Source organism: Mastomys coucha, unplaced genomic scaffold, assembly GCF_008632895.1.
Source record: "Mastomys coucha isolate ucsf_1 unplaced genomic scaffold, UCSF_Mcou_1 pScaffold1, whole genome shotgun sequence".
Classification (NCBI taxonomy): Eukaryota; Metazoa; Chordata; class Mammalia; order Rodentia; family Muridae; genus Mastomys; species Mastomys coucha.
The window spans coordinates 85,786,379-85,801,378 of record NW_022196891.1 but is presented as its reverse complement, the minus strand read 5'-3'; the positions used below and the strand labels follow the sequence as shown (position 1 = coordinate 85,801,378).

At 43.2% G+C, this 15,000-nt stretch overlaps 1 protein-coding gene across 1 annotated transcript in view; it reads right to left on the bottom strand.

Annotated features, from left to right (window-relative positions):
- Ush2a (usherin) overlaps positions 1-15,000 on the bottom strand; it is a 689,504-nt gene that overhangs the window by 284,424 nt on the left and 390,080 nt on the right. The window contains 1 exon segment of the mRNA XM_031338301.1: positions 2,244-2,423. Within this exon segment, the coding sequence (XP_031194161.1) occupies positions 2,244-2,423 (180 nt within the window).

Here is a 15,000-nt window from a genome sequence, read left to right as displayed (position 1 = left end):
CTGTGTGGAGACAAGAAGAGGACATTGGTATCTCGCTACAACCTTCTCCCCTTTATTTCCCTGAGTCAGAATCGTTTGTTGAGCCTTGGTCTTACTCTTTTGTACTAGGGTAAGCGGTCAGTTAGATGTATCTACTGCCTCGCATTCCACATCCAGGCACTGGGGTTTTAGGCATGCGCGCAAGCTTTTACATGGAAGCTGACTAATCAAGCACAGGTCCTCACGGTTCTGCACTAAGCACTCACACATGATGAGCCACTCCTCCAGCCCTGCCTGCCAGGTAATATTTGATAGCCAACCTTAGGGAAAGGAAAACCAATGGCATTTTCCCTTTTCACATGCTGAGCCACCTCCCTCTCCCCAGGTAGTATTTTATAGCCAATCCCTAGGTAAAGGAAAGCCATCGGCATCCTCCCAACTCCCTAAACTTCCTATAATGATATTTTTTTATGTATCTGAAAAGAAACCATAGCTCAGGCTACTTTGTTACAAACCTCACATCCAGCATAGAAAGACACTGGGAACTCGGCATCACCATAGACCGTGGGCCACCGAAAGCAGAGATGTGGCAGTGGCTGCACCCACCAAACACAACTGGAGAGCAACGAAAGCACAGAAGTGCCTCTGCCAGTTGGTTCCCTCCTGCCTGCTGCGTCATTTACTGCCCACTTCGGTATGAAGCGGGGCTCGCTGGAAGGCATGCAAGACTTCTTTAATAACTCTCAGCACTAATTTAATTCTACTTAAACACACATATTCCACTGAATGCCACATGCTTTTCGGCATGATTTTTATGTGTAAATCATGATAATCCGTTTTCAGCTCATTAAGTAAAAGGAAGCATGAACTAAAACCTATTTAATCAATGAGGTGTCACCTTTAAACTGCCACAAGGTCATAAAAGAGATCATTTCGAAGCAATAAGTTTCCTAATTGTGATCAACAACAACCTAACGATGGGAGAAGGGAAGTCCTGGTGGTGGCAATAAAGTGGCAAACGCTCTGTCTCCAAAGATACTGCTTCATCTTTGGGTGGAGGGTCGCCTCTCAAATCGGGACCTCTGGGCACTTCCTTTCATTGCTTACACTGATCCCAGATGGGGCAAACCTCCGAAGAGTCTCAGTTCACAGTGGGTCTCAGCTCAGCCCCACACCTCATACAGCAATGGCTTATTTCTCTGTTACATTGATCCTTGTATTGAGAAACACACCCCTGTGTGTGTACTGTGTGAGCAACAAGCATGGGCTATTTTAACTGAGTCATTATCACATACAGAAAAGAACGTATTAGAACACAGGCTCAACTACACCATGGACAGTGTATGAAATGGGCTTCTTTGTGAATTCAAGTTACATTGCCATAAACGGAGGACAATCTATATTGGAGTACATGGCATACAAGGAGCGCCTAGTTGGTTAGGCTTCTTCAATGCCAGGAAGTCTGGCTGCAGGGCAAACACGAGATCTCCTTGGTTACTCTCCTGAAGTATTTTCTGAAAGCCCGCATTTCCAAGCCTCAGTTGAATGTCTCATTCCTTTGGATGTGTGTTCTCTTCAGGATCTATGACTATCAGACTGAGGGGGAGATTTCTTCTTAGCCCTTAGACTTCACAAGTAGTTAGGGCGTGGGATAGAGCTGACTGCCCATCTAAGATCAATAATTACAGTTGTTCCAAACTGCACCAATTTTGAATAGAAATATTTAAAATAAACATACCTAGAATGCATTGGGTTTCACATAGGAAGGAGGACAGAGTGTTTGCTGGAATGAAGTGTTTACACTGAGTGCGAATGAAGAGTCTGACTGTAATAGCCACTCTCTGCCCCTTACAGGAGGACCCATATTTTAAAACTGCTAGTGCCAATATGTTCTGCAAAGGGGTTGTACCTTTCCACAATTCTCCAGCCATCCCTGAGGACCAATGCTCCTGTCTCCTTCCGCGTGTGCTGCCAACACTGAAAAGGTTTAACAAAATCTAGCAAGTTGAAGAAATGAGAAAACAAACAAAAACAAACAACAAACAAAAAAATTTACTAATGTTCTTAAGATATGGACATCAGTGATATCTGTGTATACAGATACACACACAGTAAAAAAAAAATCAGACTCGTTAAAGTAATCAGAGAATATCAATAAGGAGTTTTCAAACACGAAAATGTCCTAAACATGCAAAGCTGAGCCTCTCAGTTCCTGGGCCTCCTGTTTAAAATCAGAAAGCCAACAATAGACTTCACAGACTCACCCCCGGGAGGCATTTCGACAGAGACGAGGTCACTGAGCACGCTCCCTCGACTGTTGGAGGCATTCACTTGGACGGTGTAGTGCGAGCAGGGAACCAGTCCGTCCACCAGCACCCAGAGCCTGTTTCCTTCGCTGCTGTGGATGGTTTTGGAACCACGGAGAAGGGTGTAGTTGTCACCTGCTGATTGAAGAAGAAAATGACACTCAGCAGATATCTTCTGCAATGGCCTGAGTATTTTCTCCGGTTGGTTTCATGTTTCATGAAATGGCCACATATAAAACATTTATAAAACTATATTCTCACAGGTCTTAGCCAAAGCGCAAAGGAAAGAATGCCTGCTGACTGTCGGAGAGGCCCAGGCTTAGAACCTGTGCTTAGCTTTCTTTGTAAGCTGTGTGACTTCTCCCAAGATGCCCAATGTCTCTGAGTACCTTGCTTTGATCTGTGAGCTCGAGGTGGTGATTGTCACCGTAGTACTGCCATGTCAGCTGAGATCTCTCCTTCCTGCATCCAGCATAAAGTATCCGCTCAAAACCGCCTGTTATTTGGTGTTCTTGGGCTCCTGAGCATAATGTGCACATAGCTGAGAAGTATTCCATGTGTGTGGCCCGTCAATGTATACAGTCTGATCAACAGCCTGGGAACGAATCTACCGGGCTCTCTCATTACAATGAGAGGACAATATGGATTGCCGCTCCTGTTTTGCTATGTAATCCATACAATTCATACATCCTCAAGACAAATGCAAGTCTGTGGAATTCACACCCACAAGACACATGTAATCCATGGAATTCACACTCACAAGACATATGTAATCCATAAAATTCACACATCCTCAAGACAAATGCAGTCCATGGAATTCACACCCACAAGACACATGTAATCCATGGAATTCACACCCACAAGACATATGTAATCCATACAACTCACACTCACAGGCAAATGTAATCCATTCAATTCACACCTGCAAGACAAATGTAATCCATGCAATTCACACCCGAGAGACAAATGTGATCTGTACAACTTATACCTACAAAAGAAATGCAAGAAAACTGGCACGTCCTTAAGATGTGAGCACCTGGCATCCTGTTTCCCCAGTGGCTATTAACTTATGTGCTAACCATCAAAATATATTGCTGCTCAATTAAAATCTGGTGTTGTTCAATTGTGACCAACACAGATCACCTTATAATATTCCAAATTCTAAGACTAACAGGAGTATGATAACTGCTTAGGTGTGGCCATTTCATGTAACACTGGTGGGATATATAAGATTAAGCCTATACAAAACTATCTTTAAAGTTATTTATACATATGTATAATAATTTATGGTTGAAGGAAGTAGCTGAAATTTTTATTTTGACCATGTATGAATAGTTAAGTGTCTTCTATGACCACAAGAAATTTTGAAGACCACATGATAATTTGTCATTTTGGTCTTAAAATTGGTACAACCAAAGGGATGGCTATTCCAGAGAGAATAACACTGTCAATGGACCAGAATCCTGGGAAGTGCAGTTGCTATTCATTTTCAATAAAGAAGTATTCTAAGTTTATGGAGGAATGCCAAGTCTGAGATGGAACTAGGAACTCTATTCTGCCACATATGCAACGCGGTGACCACAGAGTTCTAAACTTTAAGTGCTTCACTCCATTTGAGTTTCCTTCTGAATTGTGCCATTGGATCCTTCTGAGGTTCTCCGTGGCTATGTGGCTTGACTGAAGACCTCTGAGTGCCAAGTGTATGCAAGGAGATTTTGGCGCTCCTCAAAAGCATAAGGTGTGGGCCCTGTACCCGAGAAGTCTACTAAGAGGGTCTGCAGGTACTGTCTGGCCATTGTCTCAGGGTGATCAGGGGTTAGCATCGGCACAGCTTCGAGTCCCAGGATGCCCAGGTCTTTGGAAGCATTTTTACGAATGGCTAAAATGAAGGCGGCTGCCGTCACAAGCTTAGCTGTAAAATTCCAGAAAGGTCACTTTATCCTACCGAGACCCAGACAGATGCTCATCTGGCAAGGAAGTTGTGTAATTTGCACATCGTATAAAAGATTGAGAATTGTAAAACACCGAGAAAATTCTCCAATTATGACATAAGAGCATAATTTTACCTATTTCTAGCCAGGTGTGAACGCAAGAGTAAGTATCTATGCTCAAAACACTGGGGAAAGTGTCCTCCTTGCATTAGGTTTGTTTATTCATATTGAAAGCAATTTTTTGAACTGTTAAAGAGACCCTGTCAGGAGCTCCGAAAATGGCATGGCAGAGAGAAATATATTAAGTACCACTTTACCTTAAGTTTGCCATATAACAACATTAATACATGGTAATTATACAATTAGTTGTAACGTTAGTTTCTAGCTATAGAACAATGATTACTGAGTAATTATAAGAAGTATATAATTACTCAATAATTATGAGAAGGAAGCAATTATATAACCATTTTGCTCAGCTCAAAAAAAAAAAAAAATTGCACACGTGTATCTTCAGGAGCCATGCAGCCGAGTGAGTGCGATCTTCCCTCGTGCCTCAACAAATGCATGGTTCAGTTCAGAGAACTGAGAGTGAAGGCCAAGATTTGCACTCTCCATGAAGCTCAAAAGTCCTCCGTTCAAAACCCGATGTGGACCCACAGATTAGAGCGCCTTCTCCATCCCGCCACCCCATGCTCTCTTCTCTCTTTCACCCTGATGACTCTGGGCTCCCAGATAAAAGGAGTGGGTTGTTAAAATGCACAGCCCTGCATTGCGCCTCTGGACTGAGCTGCGCTTTAGGGTTTTCTTCTGCTTGTAAACATTTTATTAATAAATGGTTTCCTGTAGGCCGGACAGGTGGGTCTGCTTTGGCCAGTCTCAAAAAGCTAAGCCAGCGAAGCCTGAGGTGATGAGCAGTCCACCACCGCCCCGCCCTCCCTTCCTGTTGGGTCTCCCTCGGACTGCCCATGCTCTGTGAGTGTAACCGTGGGAGTGTGGGTCCCGGTAAGTTTCTGTGTTTGGGAGCCAGAGTTTGCCATACTCTGAACCCCAGTCCTTGTGATGTTTAGCAGAGCCTCTCCGATCCACACTGATCTATCTTAACACGAGGCACTGGACTTCAAGACCAGCCGGGAGAGTCAGACTCTTTGCAGAATGGGCTGTTTTTAGCAATAATCAATGGTTCGCCCACATTGGAGTCATTTAGAGACGTTTCATAAAAATGCACATGACCGAGTTCCACTCAAACCTACCGAGTGAGGAGATCAGTACAGGAAGCAGAAATCACTGGACGTGTTGGTTCATCGACACAGTGAAATCTGAGAACCACCAGCTGAATTAGTTACCCGTAGTTATGCTGTTTTTTTAAAGATTTATTTATTTTATGTGTATGAGTGCTTTACTTGTATTCGTCTGTGCCCCATGTGTGTGTCTGATGCACATAGAGGTCAGAAGAAGGCATTGGATCCTGGAACTGGAATTCTAGATAGTTGTGACCCACCAAATGGAAATGGGAATGGAACCTGGGTCCTATATAAGAGCAGCCAGTGCTCTCAACTTCTGTGCCATTGCTCTGGCCCCAACAATTAGGGTAATCTTACAGCAATGATCACAGTTCATTTCTTCTGCTTCTAAAAGTAGCTGGACCACATGTGGCTTCCTAACTGAAAAAGCGTTTGACTCTGGATGTAGGCTATAAAATGTTTATTCTGTTAGTAAATTAGCTATATAAAGAAAGAGTATAGTATATAAACATATCACTCACACACACACAGAGCTGATATATAAACAAGACCTATCTTTGAAGGCTACTGCTATATGAGAAATTTTAATGTATGCATGAAAGAACTTCAAAGTAAGTGATCAGCCATCGCCATGGTATCTATGATGACAATAACTTCACAACTGTGGTAGGTAGCTATGATGACACTGACTTCATGATTTCTGAGTTGGTGTTTTTTTTTCTCCTTCTGTGTCTCTCTCATCCATGCTGCAGGGACTGGAAACAAGCATATTACATCACAAGGAGGGAACAAGTTTTATATAGATCTTAGAACTGACCTATTACTATTACTGTTTCATGTGTATGTGTATTCTCTATGCTGTTATATGCACGTATGTGCAAAGGGTAAGAAGAAGCTATCAGTTTTCTCAGAGCTAGAGTTGCAGGTAGTCCTGAGGTCCTTGAGGGGGGCACTGGGAACTGTAGTCTCGTTCCCTGGAAGGGCGGCATGTGCTCCTGATCACAGAGCCATTTCTCAGGATCCCCAATCACATAAAAACTTTGTGGCTAGTAATTATAACTAGTTCCTAGGGATGTGACACCTTCTTCTAACCTCTTAGGTACTAGGCAAAGGTACAGACACAGTACCTAGATACACATAGAGGCAAAACACGTGTACATATAAAAAATAAAAACCCATCTTTCAAAATAAGACATGGCTCCAGCTACTTCAGGATATTCCAAATTTTGAGGAATCTTCAGACATGTTAAATCATCTAGTTCTATCTTCCTACTTTACTCTGAAGAGAGAGAGAGAGAGAGAGAGAGAGAGAGAGAGAGAGAGAGGAAGAAAGAGAGAGACAGAGACAGAGAGAGACAGAGAGATAGAGAGACAGAGACAGAGAGACAAAGAGACAGAGACAGAGAGAGGAGGAAATAGCCAAACTCTATGTCACGAGGTTCAACATCAGACCAACAGGTTCACCTGCTGCCCTTTGCTTCGAAAGGAAGACCCACTAAAACCCCAACCAAGTCAATGGACGTTTTCTAGGGAGAAAACTTCAATACTCATTTGTTTAGTGGCAGAAGATTTTCTATGCAATTATTTTGTTCAGCAAGACCCAGTGTAAGTGGGTGTTGCTTTTGCATGTCAGATTCAGGATGTAAAGATGGTTATTGTCCTGGGATACCATCCTATGGGATTCTCTTGATTGAAATCACGTAAGTGGGTATCCTTTCTCATTCTCATAATGTTCATTGTCACAAAAATTTTAATGCACCATATATTCCATAATTTTTTCCTCTGTGCAGTGCCGCTCTGACCTTTTCAATATTCTATAATTTGACTGGCTGGCCATTTCTGTTCTCTTCCTTTTTACAGCCTTATTAACTTGTAGGGAGGAGGTGAGGCAAACCACCAATCAGAGTCCATAATATTGCAAAGGTCAGCGTGGTTGTGCGGTGCCCTCACACACGGGTACAGCACGGCAGGCATTAACATCCTGATATCTTATTCATGTGACAGAGACTGTAACAAGAACAGAAAACGGCACAACATGAATCCATTCTCCAGAAAGAGATTCTAATGAGAAATGACAGCGAACAAACCAAACTGAATCTTGTTCAGTCGTGGTGATTTCATGTGTTGCACCCAGTGCCGCTCTGCACCGGCCCTTGTCTGAATCCAATTAGACCTGCAGGTAGAAAAGGTGTTAACTAATTTCCAGCTACAAAAGCTGTATATTTTAGCATATTGAGCTCTTGGTTTTTGAGGTGCCTGCTGCGTCTTCACTTTTCAGACATTTTGAGATATTGTTTTAGATTATTGTACCCATCAAGTGTATTTTCCCAGTCTTGTAATTCTATAGGTCTTTGAGTAGAAGGGGGTGTCAAAGGCGCTGGGGGTTCATTTTGTAACTTATATGGACCAGCAATCTCTGACCTGGAGAGAAGCAGGTGACAACACAAAATGCTTATTGAAAGCTACATAGCAAGTCTGTTCTCCCTGTGCCTCTTACCTCACTCCTCTCCTTTAACCTCTTCCCCCTCTCTTCCTTTCTATTTTGTTTTTATTAGATATTGTCTTTGTTTACATGTCATATGATTTCTCCTTTCCCAGTTTCCCCTCCAGAAAGAAAAGAAAGAAAAACAAAAAACCAAAAAACAACAACAAACCCCTGTTGCCTCCCCCCTCCCCCTGCTTGCTACCCCACCCTCTTCTACTTATTGGCCCTGGAATTCCCCTACACTGGGGCACGCAACCTTCACAGGGTCAAGGGCCTCTCCTCCCATTGACGATCAACTTTGCAATCCTCTACTATACACATGCTGCCAGAGCAATCAGTCCCACCACAAAGGATAAACAGGTGGAGAAAGAAATTAGGGAAACAACACCCTTCACAAAAGTTACAAATAACATAAAACACCTTGGTGTAACTCTAACTAAGCAAGTAAAAGATCTGTGTGACAAGAACTTCAAGTCTCTGAAGAAGGAAATTGAAGAAGATCTCAGAAGACGGAAAGATCTCCCATGCTCTCTTCCTTTCTTTGGCTAAGTTTCATTTACCCCAGCTAGTCTTGAATTTGAGATGTCACTGACAATGGCCTTGAACTTGTGACCCTTATGCTTGCACATCCACACTACTGAGGACCACAGGTATATATTCACATGCCTGGTTTGTGCCATGTTGGAGACAGAATCCAGCGCTCCATGCATGCTAGGCAAGTGCTTGGCCAACCGGCCTGTACCTTTAGCACACAACTTTTATCTTTTGATAGTATACTACAATAATTCATAATTATTAATTATATACAATACACATCATTTCTCCCTCCCCTTTCATCCCCTTAAACCCAAAGCCTTCCACATATTGCCCTCCTCCCTTTACCATGTACTCACATTTATTGGGATCTATAAAAATAACATCTTCATATTAAGAGCAGTATTTTATTTTGGAGATAGAAAGAAATAATCAGAGTGACCCCCTACGGTGTTTAAAGTTAGTCACTGAATTTAAATTACTTGTCAGTCTGAAAGAGAACATTTATGTGCTAAGGAGTTCAGTATTGCACTCAGTAATCTAACATGTGTCTAGATATGTGAAGTTTATTTCCTTTTGTTTTATTTTATTTTATTATTTATTCACTTTACATTCTGCCCACTGTTCTCTTTTCTTTCCAACACAACATTTCAAAAGAGGAAGAAAGAACATGCCCGGGAATCACTTAGTCCTCCAAGGACAGGTCTGTTTCTGACTGCTACTGGGATTATTCAACGCAATTTTAATTAGTTGCCATCAGATAAAAGGTCTACTTCTTTGATTGCTCTTTAAATGAGTCACTCTGCAGTGTGACACTTCTACCCCATAGAACAAACACACACAGCATCTCATCAAGGCAACAGAGGAAGACAGGTTTGAAACAAGAACCCCGATGGCTTTCTGCTCCACGGTCCTGCTTTCCCAGGTGGATGTTCTGTTAGTGACGTCAGACGTAAGCTGAAGCCCATGCTCTGGACGTTCTCCATGGCGCTGTGAACCTAAAACCACTTTCAATGCAAAGCCTACTAAAATACGTAGAGATTAAGAAAATGGGATCTGCTTTTGTCAAACTATGTTATATAATCTGAAAAGTCAACTTCATTGCTTCTACTTCGATAGATTTCTCTCCATCTTGGACAACAAATTCCAAATGAACACATGAAAGGGTGCTTTGGGCAAATGAATTCTAGTCACAGAAAGCAGTTTCCAGCTTCCCCACTGAAGAGTGCATGCACAGGGCTACTTTTACCACCAGGAATGTTTCCTGGTAGAGTCCCTGCTCAGCTTTTCCCTACACACCACAGGTGCCTAACCCTTTGTGCCACTGTGATCATTGGAAAATCCTATTGCCATTATTGACCCCAGAGCACTAACCACCACCCAACTACAGTTTCAAAACATGCTCAGAATTTAGACTTTACTGGGAGCACTTGTACTTGCGTCGTGTCCTCAGTTTGAGAATGGTAACTGTCTAGGGAGGTAGCGTCAGGTGGGGATTGCATGTTTTTTTTTTTTTCCCAAGCACTTCTATCTGTTTTCTTGAGGGCCAAGCTGTTGGGTTCTTATACTTCTTGGTCCTTGTTGTCATGAACCAGGATTGCTACCAGTAGCAACTCAGAGCCACCCATGTGTAGGGTCTCGTGGTCTCCCTAAGTCTTAGCACACCTTACCAGCTCCTCAGCTGAAGGTCTCAAAAGCCAGGCAATTTAAATGCTGCTGGAGCAGAAGCCACATTCTTAGGTTCTAAAGATGCTTTTTCAGCATAGGTTGGTTGTATTTGGACCTAGATGGATGCCAGGACTGAGGGTCTTGGTTTCTTGCGAGCACTGGGCTAGAGGCTGCTGTCAGTCACTGGCTGCTTGTTAGTGAGGGTTTTGATTCTTTGTCTCCCTCTGAAAATCTCCTCAGTATACGGCGTTGTCTCCCTAATACAGCTGGGTCTCCCAAGTATGGCTGGATTTCCCCATGACAGTCCCCCCTGTAGAGTGGGTCTCCCCAATAGAGATGGGTCTCCTCATAATAGTCTCCCTAATATGACTGGGTCTTCTCAGTATGACTGTCTCCTCAGTATGGCCTCTTACAATGCCTCGGAGATCATCACCCAGCAAGAAGGTTTCCAAATTTATCGAGTGAGCTCAGAGGTCACATTCCACATTCTTTCTTCTATTGCATGGGTTAGAAGCAAGTCACAGATTTTGACTACCATAAGACGAAGGCTTTTCACAAAGCCACGAGCCCAGGAACTGGAGATTGCTGATATGCCTTCCAGTCTGTGAACATAGTTTCGAAATATGTACATGTAAATTATCTTGCTAGAGAGAATTGGAAATTGGTCATGAACTCTGAAAAGTCTATGGGGAAAGGGTGATGAATTCAGTATTGTCAAAAGTCACCCACCCTTCCCAGATGTCTAACCACAGGGGAAGAAAACAAAAATAACATTAACAAGGCCGCTGGAGGTTCTGATGGGGCAGTTATGGAAAGGGGAAGAGCATGGAAGGGCGGAGTAGCTAGGCACGGTATCACATGCTGTCATCCCAGTGTTTAACAAGTTGAGGCATAAGGCCCATTGTGAGTTTGAGGCCAGCTTGGGTTATTAAGTGAGATACAGGGGTGCGGGGCTATCCAGAAAGATCCTATAGAAAGAAAAAGAGGATGGTGTTGGTGGGAAGAGAAAGGGAGTGGTGGAGGAAGGGAAGGGAAGGGGGAGGGAGGGAAGGATGGAGGGAGAGAGGGAATAAGGGAGAGAAGGAAGGAGAGAGGGAGGGAGAGGGAAGGAAAACAATGGTCACTCTGACACCTAACTGTGAAAGCAGATGAGGTTCTGTGCTGAGCATCCCAACTGCTCACTACTCACAGAGCATGCACAGAAACTAAGGCAAATCCTGAGAACATGCTTAGCCTTGCCATTCAGAAGAGTGAACAGCCAAAGTGCTGCTAGTGACCAGAGCTAGCTGTCCTGTAGATCTTCGTATTCTCAGAGGTGCGAAAGCCACCAGAGCTAGCTGTCCTGTAGATCTTCGTATTCTCAGAGGTGCAAAAGCCATTAGAGTTGCCTGGCTTGTAGATCTTCGTATTGGCTGAAAACACAAGAGTCCAGGCATGGGACCCGATGGGAGCTCACAGAGCGGAAGCATCCTCAGAGCATTCACAGCCTAGGTGTGAACTAAATTCCACAGGGTTCTCTTTCTGTAATCTCTACTTTCCCCTATCCTGCCAAGCTGCAGATACGTAAAAGAATGCACAAGGCTTTGAGAACATTCAAGGTTCATGTGAGTACAGGACAAACTGAAAGCCAGAGAAGGCTGAGTTCAGAGCATCCGAGCTGCCCGGGCATTAAGCAAGAAACACCTACAGGAAGAAAGAGGGTGCTGGGTACTCCTGGCACCAAAAAGGAAAGTAAAACCGCGAAACAACTGTGTAGCTTGGGGGGGTGGGGGGTGGGGAGATATGAGCCTTAAAAGATAAAAGAAAATATCACATAGACACTCTGGAAATAGAAACAAAACAAAAAAAATCCCTATTAAGTATTTAGTAAAAAAAAAAAAAAATTTGAAATGAGTTAGATGCTAAAAACCAAAAAGAGAGTGACAGAAGGTTTCGTTGTAAGCGGCATCCACCAAGAAAAAGACTGAGACATTATAGTGCGATTCTCTGATTCTCCTTCAGCAAGACTCAAGTGGCCAGGAATAGAACTTTGACCCAGGAGGATTTGACTTTGCTTGCTGGTCTGTTGTGACTGAAAGGCCAGGAGGGAAGATCAAGGGCCTCTGGCCCTCACCCCGTTAATGGGCTGTTTCCAATCTTGGATTCCAAATCTTGATGGAGACAAACAATGGCTGTGATTGTTCTAGAAAGCCTTAAGATTGTGTGTGGAGGCTCCAGAAGCAGAGGTGTGATTGTCCAAGGTGGCCGAGTGGTGTCCTAATACCGCAGGGGCTGCTCTAGTGTCTGTTGTCTGGCGTGCCTATCTGGGCCTGGGGAACCGTGTGCCTATACCTCTACCTTCGGTCAAACTTGCTGAGACACTGAATTTCCTGTTCCTGTACTTCCTCTCCACAGACTCAACGTTTGTCTGTTGTCTCCCGTGAAAACGCCACCCATGACCTAACGGCCAGAGAGGAAGTTCACCATTTGTAAGCCCGCGTTATTTAGTGGTGGGAATTTTCCTCGTTTTCTACATTAAGTAAATTTTATTAGCATTCAGTCACTTCTGGAAAACAAAGTATCGGAGAGCTCAAATGTCCAAGGAGAGTACAGATACCTTCAAGAGAGAAAGAATTCTGCGCTCCACCAGAATATCACCACCACAAGAGGAGAGTGCAGAGCTGCTGTCGGCTGGCTTTGGATTTCAGAAGAGAAGCCAAGAAGGAAACAAACCCCTGCCTTGCTATAGGTATTTTTAAGGGAGCTACTAAGGGCTTCCACTAACTTGTGCGAGAAACTGGCTTAGAAATGAACCAGTAGCCACAATGGCAACTCTGATACGGTACCAAGAGAATGTAAAGGTCAGAAGATAGAAATCTGTTTGTAAAGCAAAGAGAGTCTGCTATATAAATGTTGGCCTCTCGAGCAGCAACTTAATCAATTTTGGTTCTGCAATTTAAAGTGAGACTGTCTTTCTTTCTCTATTGAGGCCCACAGATGGTGTCTTCGCAGCCTGGATAATTATAGAATGAGAAGAACCAGCTTGAATCCCTTCAGAGAGGTTTAACTTTCCTTAGCTGTTTTCTCATTGTTAACCCAGAGAAGTTGGTGGAGTACAGTTCTAAAATAAATGTATAAAAATAGACAACACCTCTGCTGTTGGACAGGTTTATGCACTTGCTTCACAGAGCCCTAAGAATGTAGTTTGTTTCTACAAGTGACTAGGCTTTTGTTAAAGAGAACTGTTATTTTTAAAACTTGACCTTACCTGAAGAAAACTATGGAGAGATCTCAACAGTTTAATGAGGCAGCGAGATATTCAGAGTCTGTATCTTTCCGTCTCTGCTCATGTGGGGGCTTCCTTTGCTGGTATACGGGGTGATTATGATGATGACGACAATTATCTGCTTTTTAAACACATCCATAACTCACAGATGCCAATAAGAATATGCAATTCTCCAGGGAGATGATCAGAAAGGAAATGACTGAAATGCAGAGCTGAGGACTCTCTAATCCATAGTCAAATATCTAGATTGATTGTGTCACTTGCACCTGTATTGATTTCAACTGGAGTTGCTCACCCAGGGGAAAAATAAAAATGTGGAATAAAACTGATTTATGAGAACAAAATAAATCCTTTTGTGAGCAGTAATGAATTGGTGCTATTTAACCCTTTCCATCACAGGCTGAAAAGTCTATTTATTTTTTCAAGAATGCTGAGCTAGCCAAAAAGAAGTCGCATTAAAGTTCTACAAGCCACTACCCTTGGCCACCACGCCAGGGAAGATATGCCACTCTAAACTTGATGGAAGGCAGGGGTTGACAGATGGCATACTTTCAGCTTTCCTAGGCTAACTTCAAACTGTCATCACACTGATGGACTGGCAGGCCCACCATATTAGTGAATCGGTCAGTAAATGTTTGTTGTACTTATTTACGTGATTTATAAGGCAGCTGAGACGGGAGAACCGAAGCTGGCAGTGCGAGGCACCAAACACATCTAACACTCTTTTTCATTTAATGTAAATGTTCAGGAGTTTACTTAAAACTTGGTGGGTGGCAGCTAAATTGAGGGCTTTCCCAGGGATAAGTAGGATGTTTGGGAAAGGTAGTTTTTTGCATGATTTGGAGCAAATATTTGACTTATAGAATACCATTGTTGTCTTGGGAATTAAAAAGAACATGGCTTGTAGAAGAACCCAAAACAATTGTTAATTTTGTCCCTTGAAAGCATTGATCGACTATGCATTCAATCAGGAGAAAACAAAGAAACAAACAAAAATCCCCTAAAACATGCCCCTCCCCCATGTTCCTTAATATCTAGTAGGTAAAGCATAGCCAATACTTTGTGATTGACTTTTATCTCTTAATTTTGCACAAGCCACACTTTACATATAGGCTGTGGGATCCGCCTGCACCTACTCACTCACGATAGGACTGGAGCATTTGTTCCTAGCAGTTTAGTTAGTACTTTGCATTGAAAGATCTATTCTCAAAAGGAACCAGTCATTGGGGAAAGTGAAAGGGAGACTTTAAGGGATTCACTTAATCACAAGATGATAATGAAGAGGAATTTTGAGTGGTTCTAAACTGCCCCTACCACGATGAGTTATAGACTTTGGCTCCTAAGGTCTTGGGTTTTAAGGTCTTATAGCTAAAATCTTGGAGCAAACTTGCTATAAAAACGTTGTTACTGACTAGTTCTCTCTCATTTCCTCTCCTTTTCTCTCTTCCCCTCCCTTCCCTTCCTCTCCCCTCCCTTGCCCTCCCCTCCCCTTTCCCCTCTCCTCTCCTCTCCTCTCCTCTCTTCTCCTTCCCCTCCTCTCCTCCCTTCTCCCCTCCTCCCCCTCTTTCCCCCCTCCTCTCCTCCCTTCAAC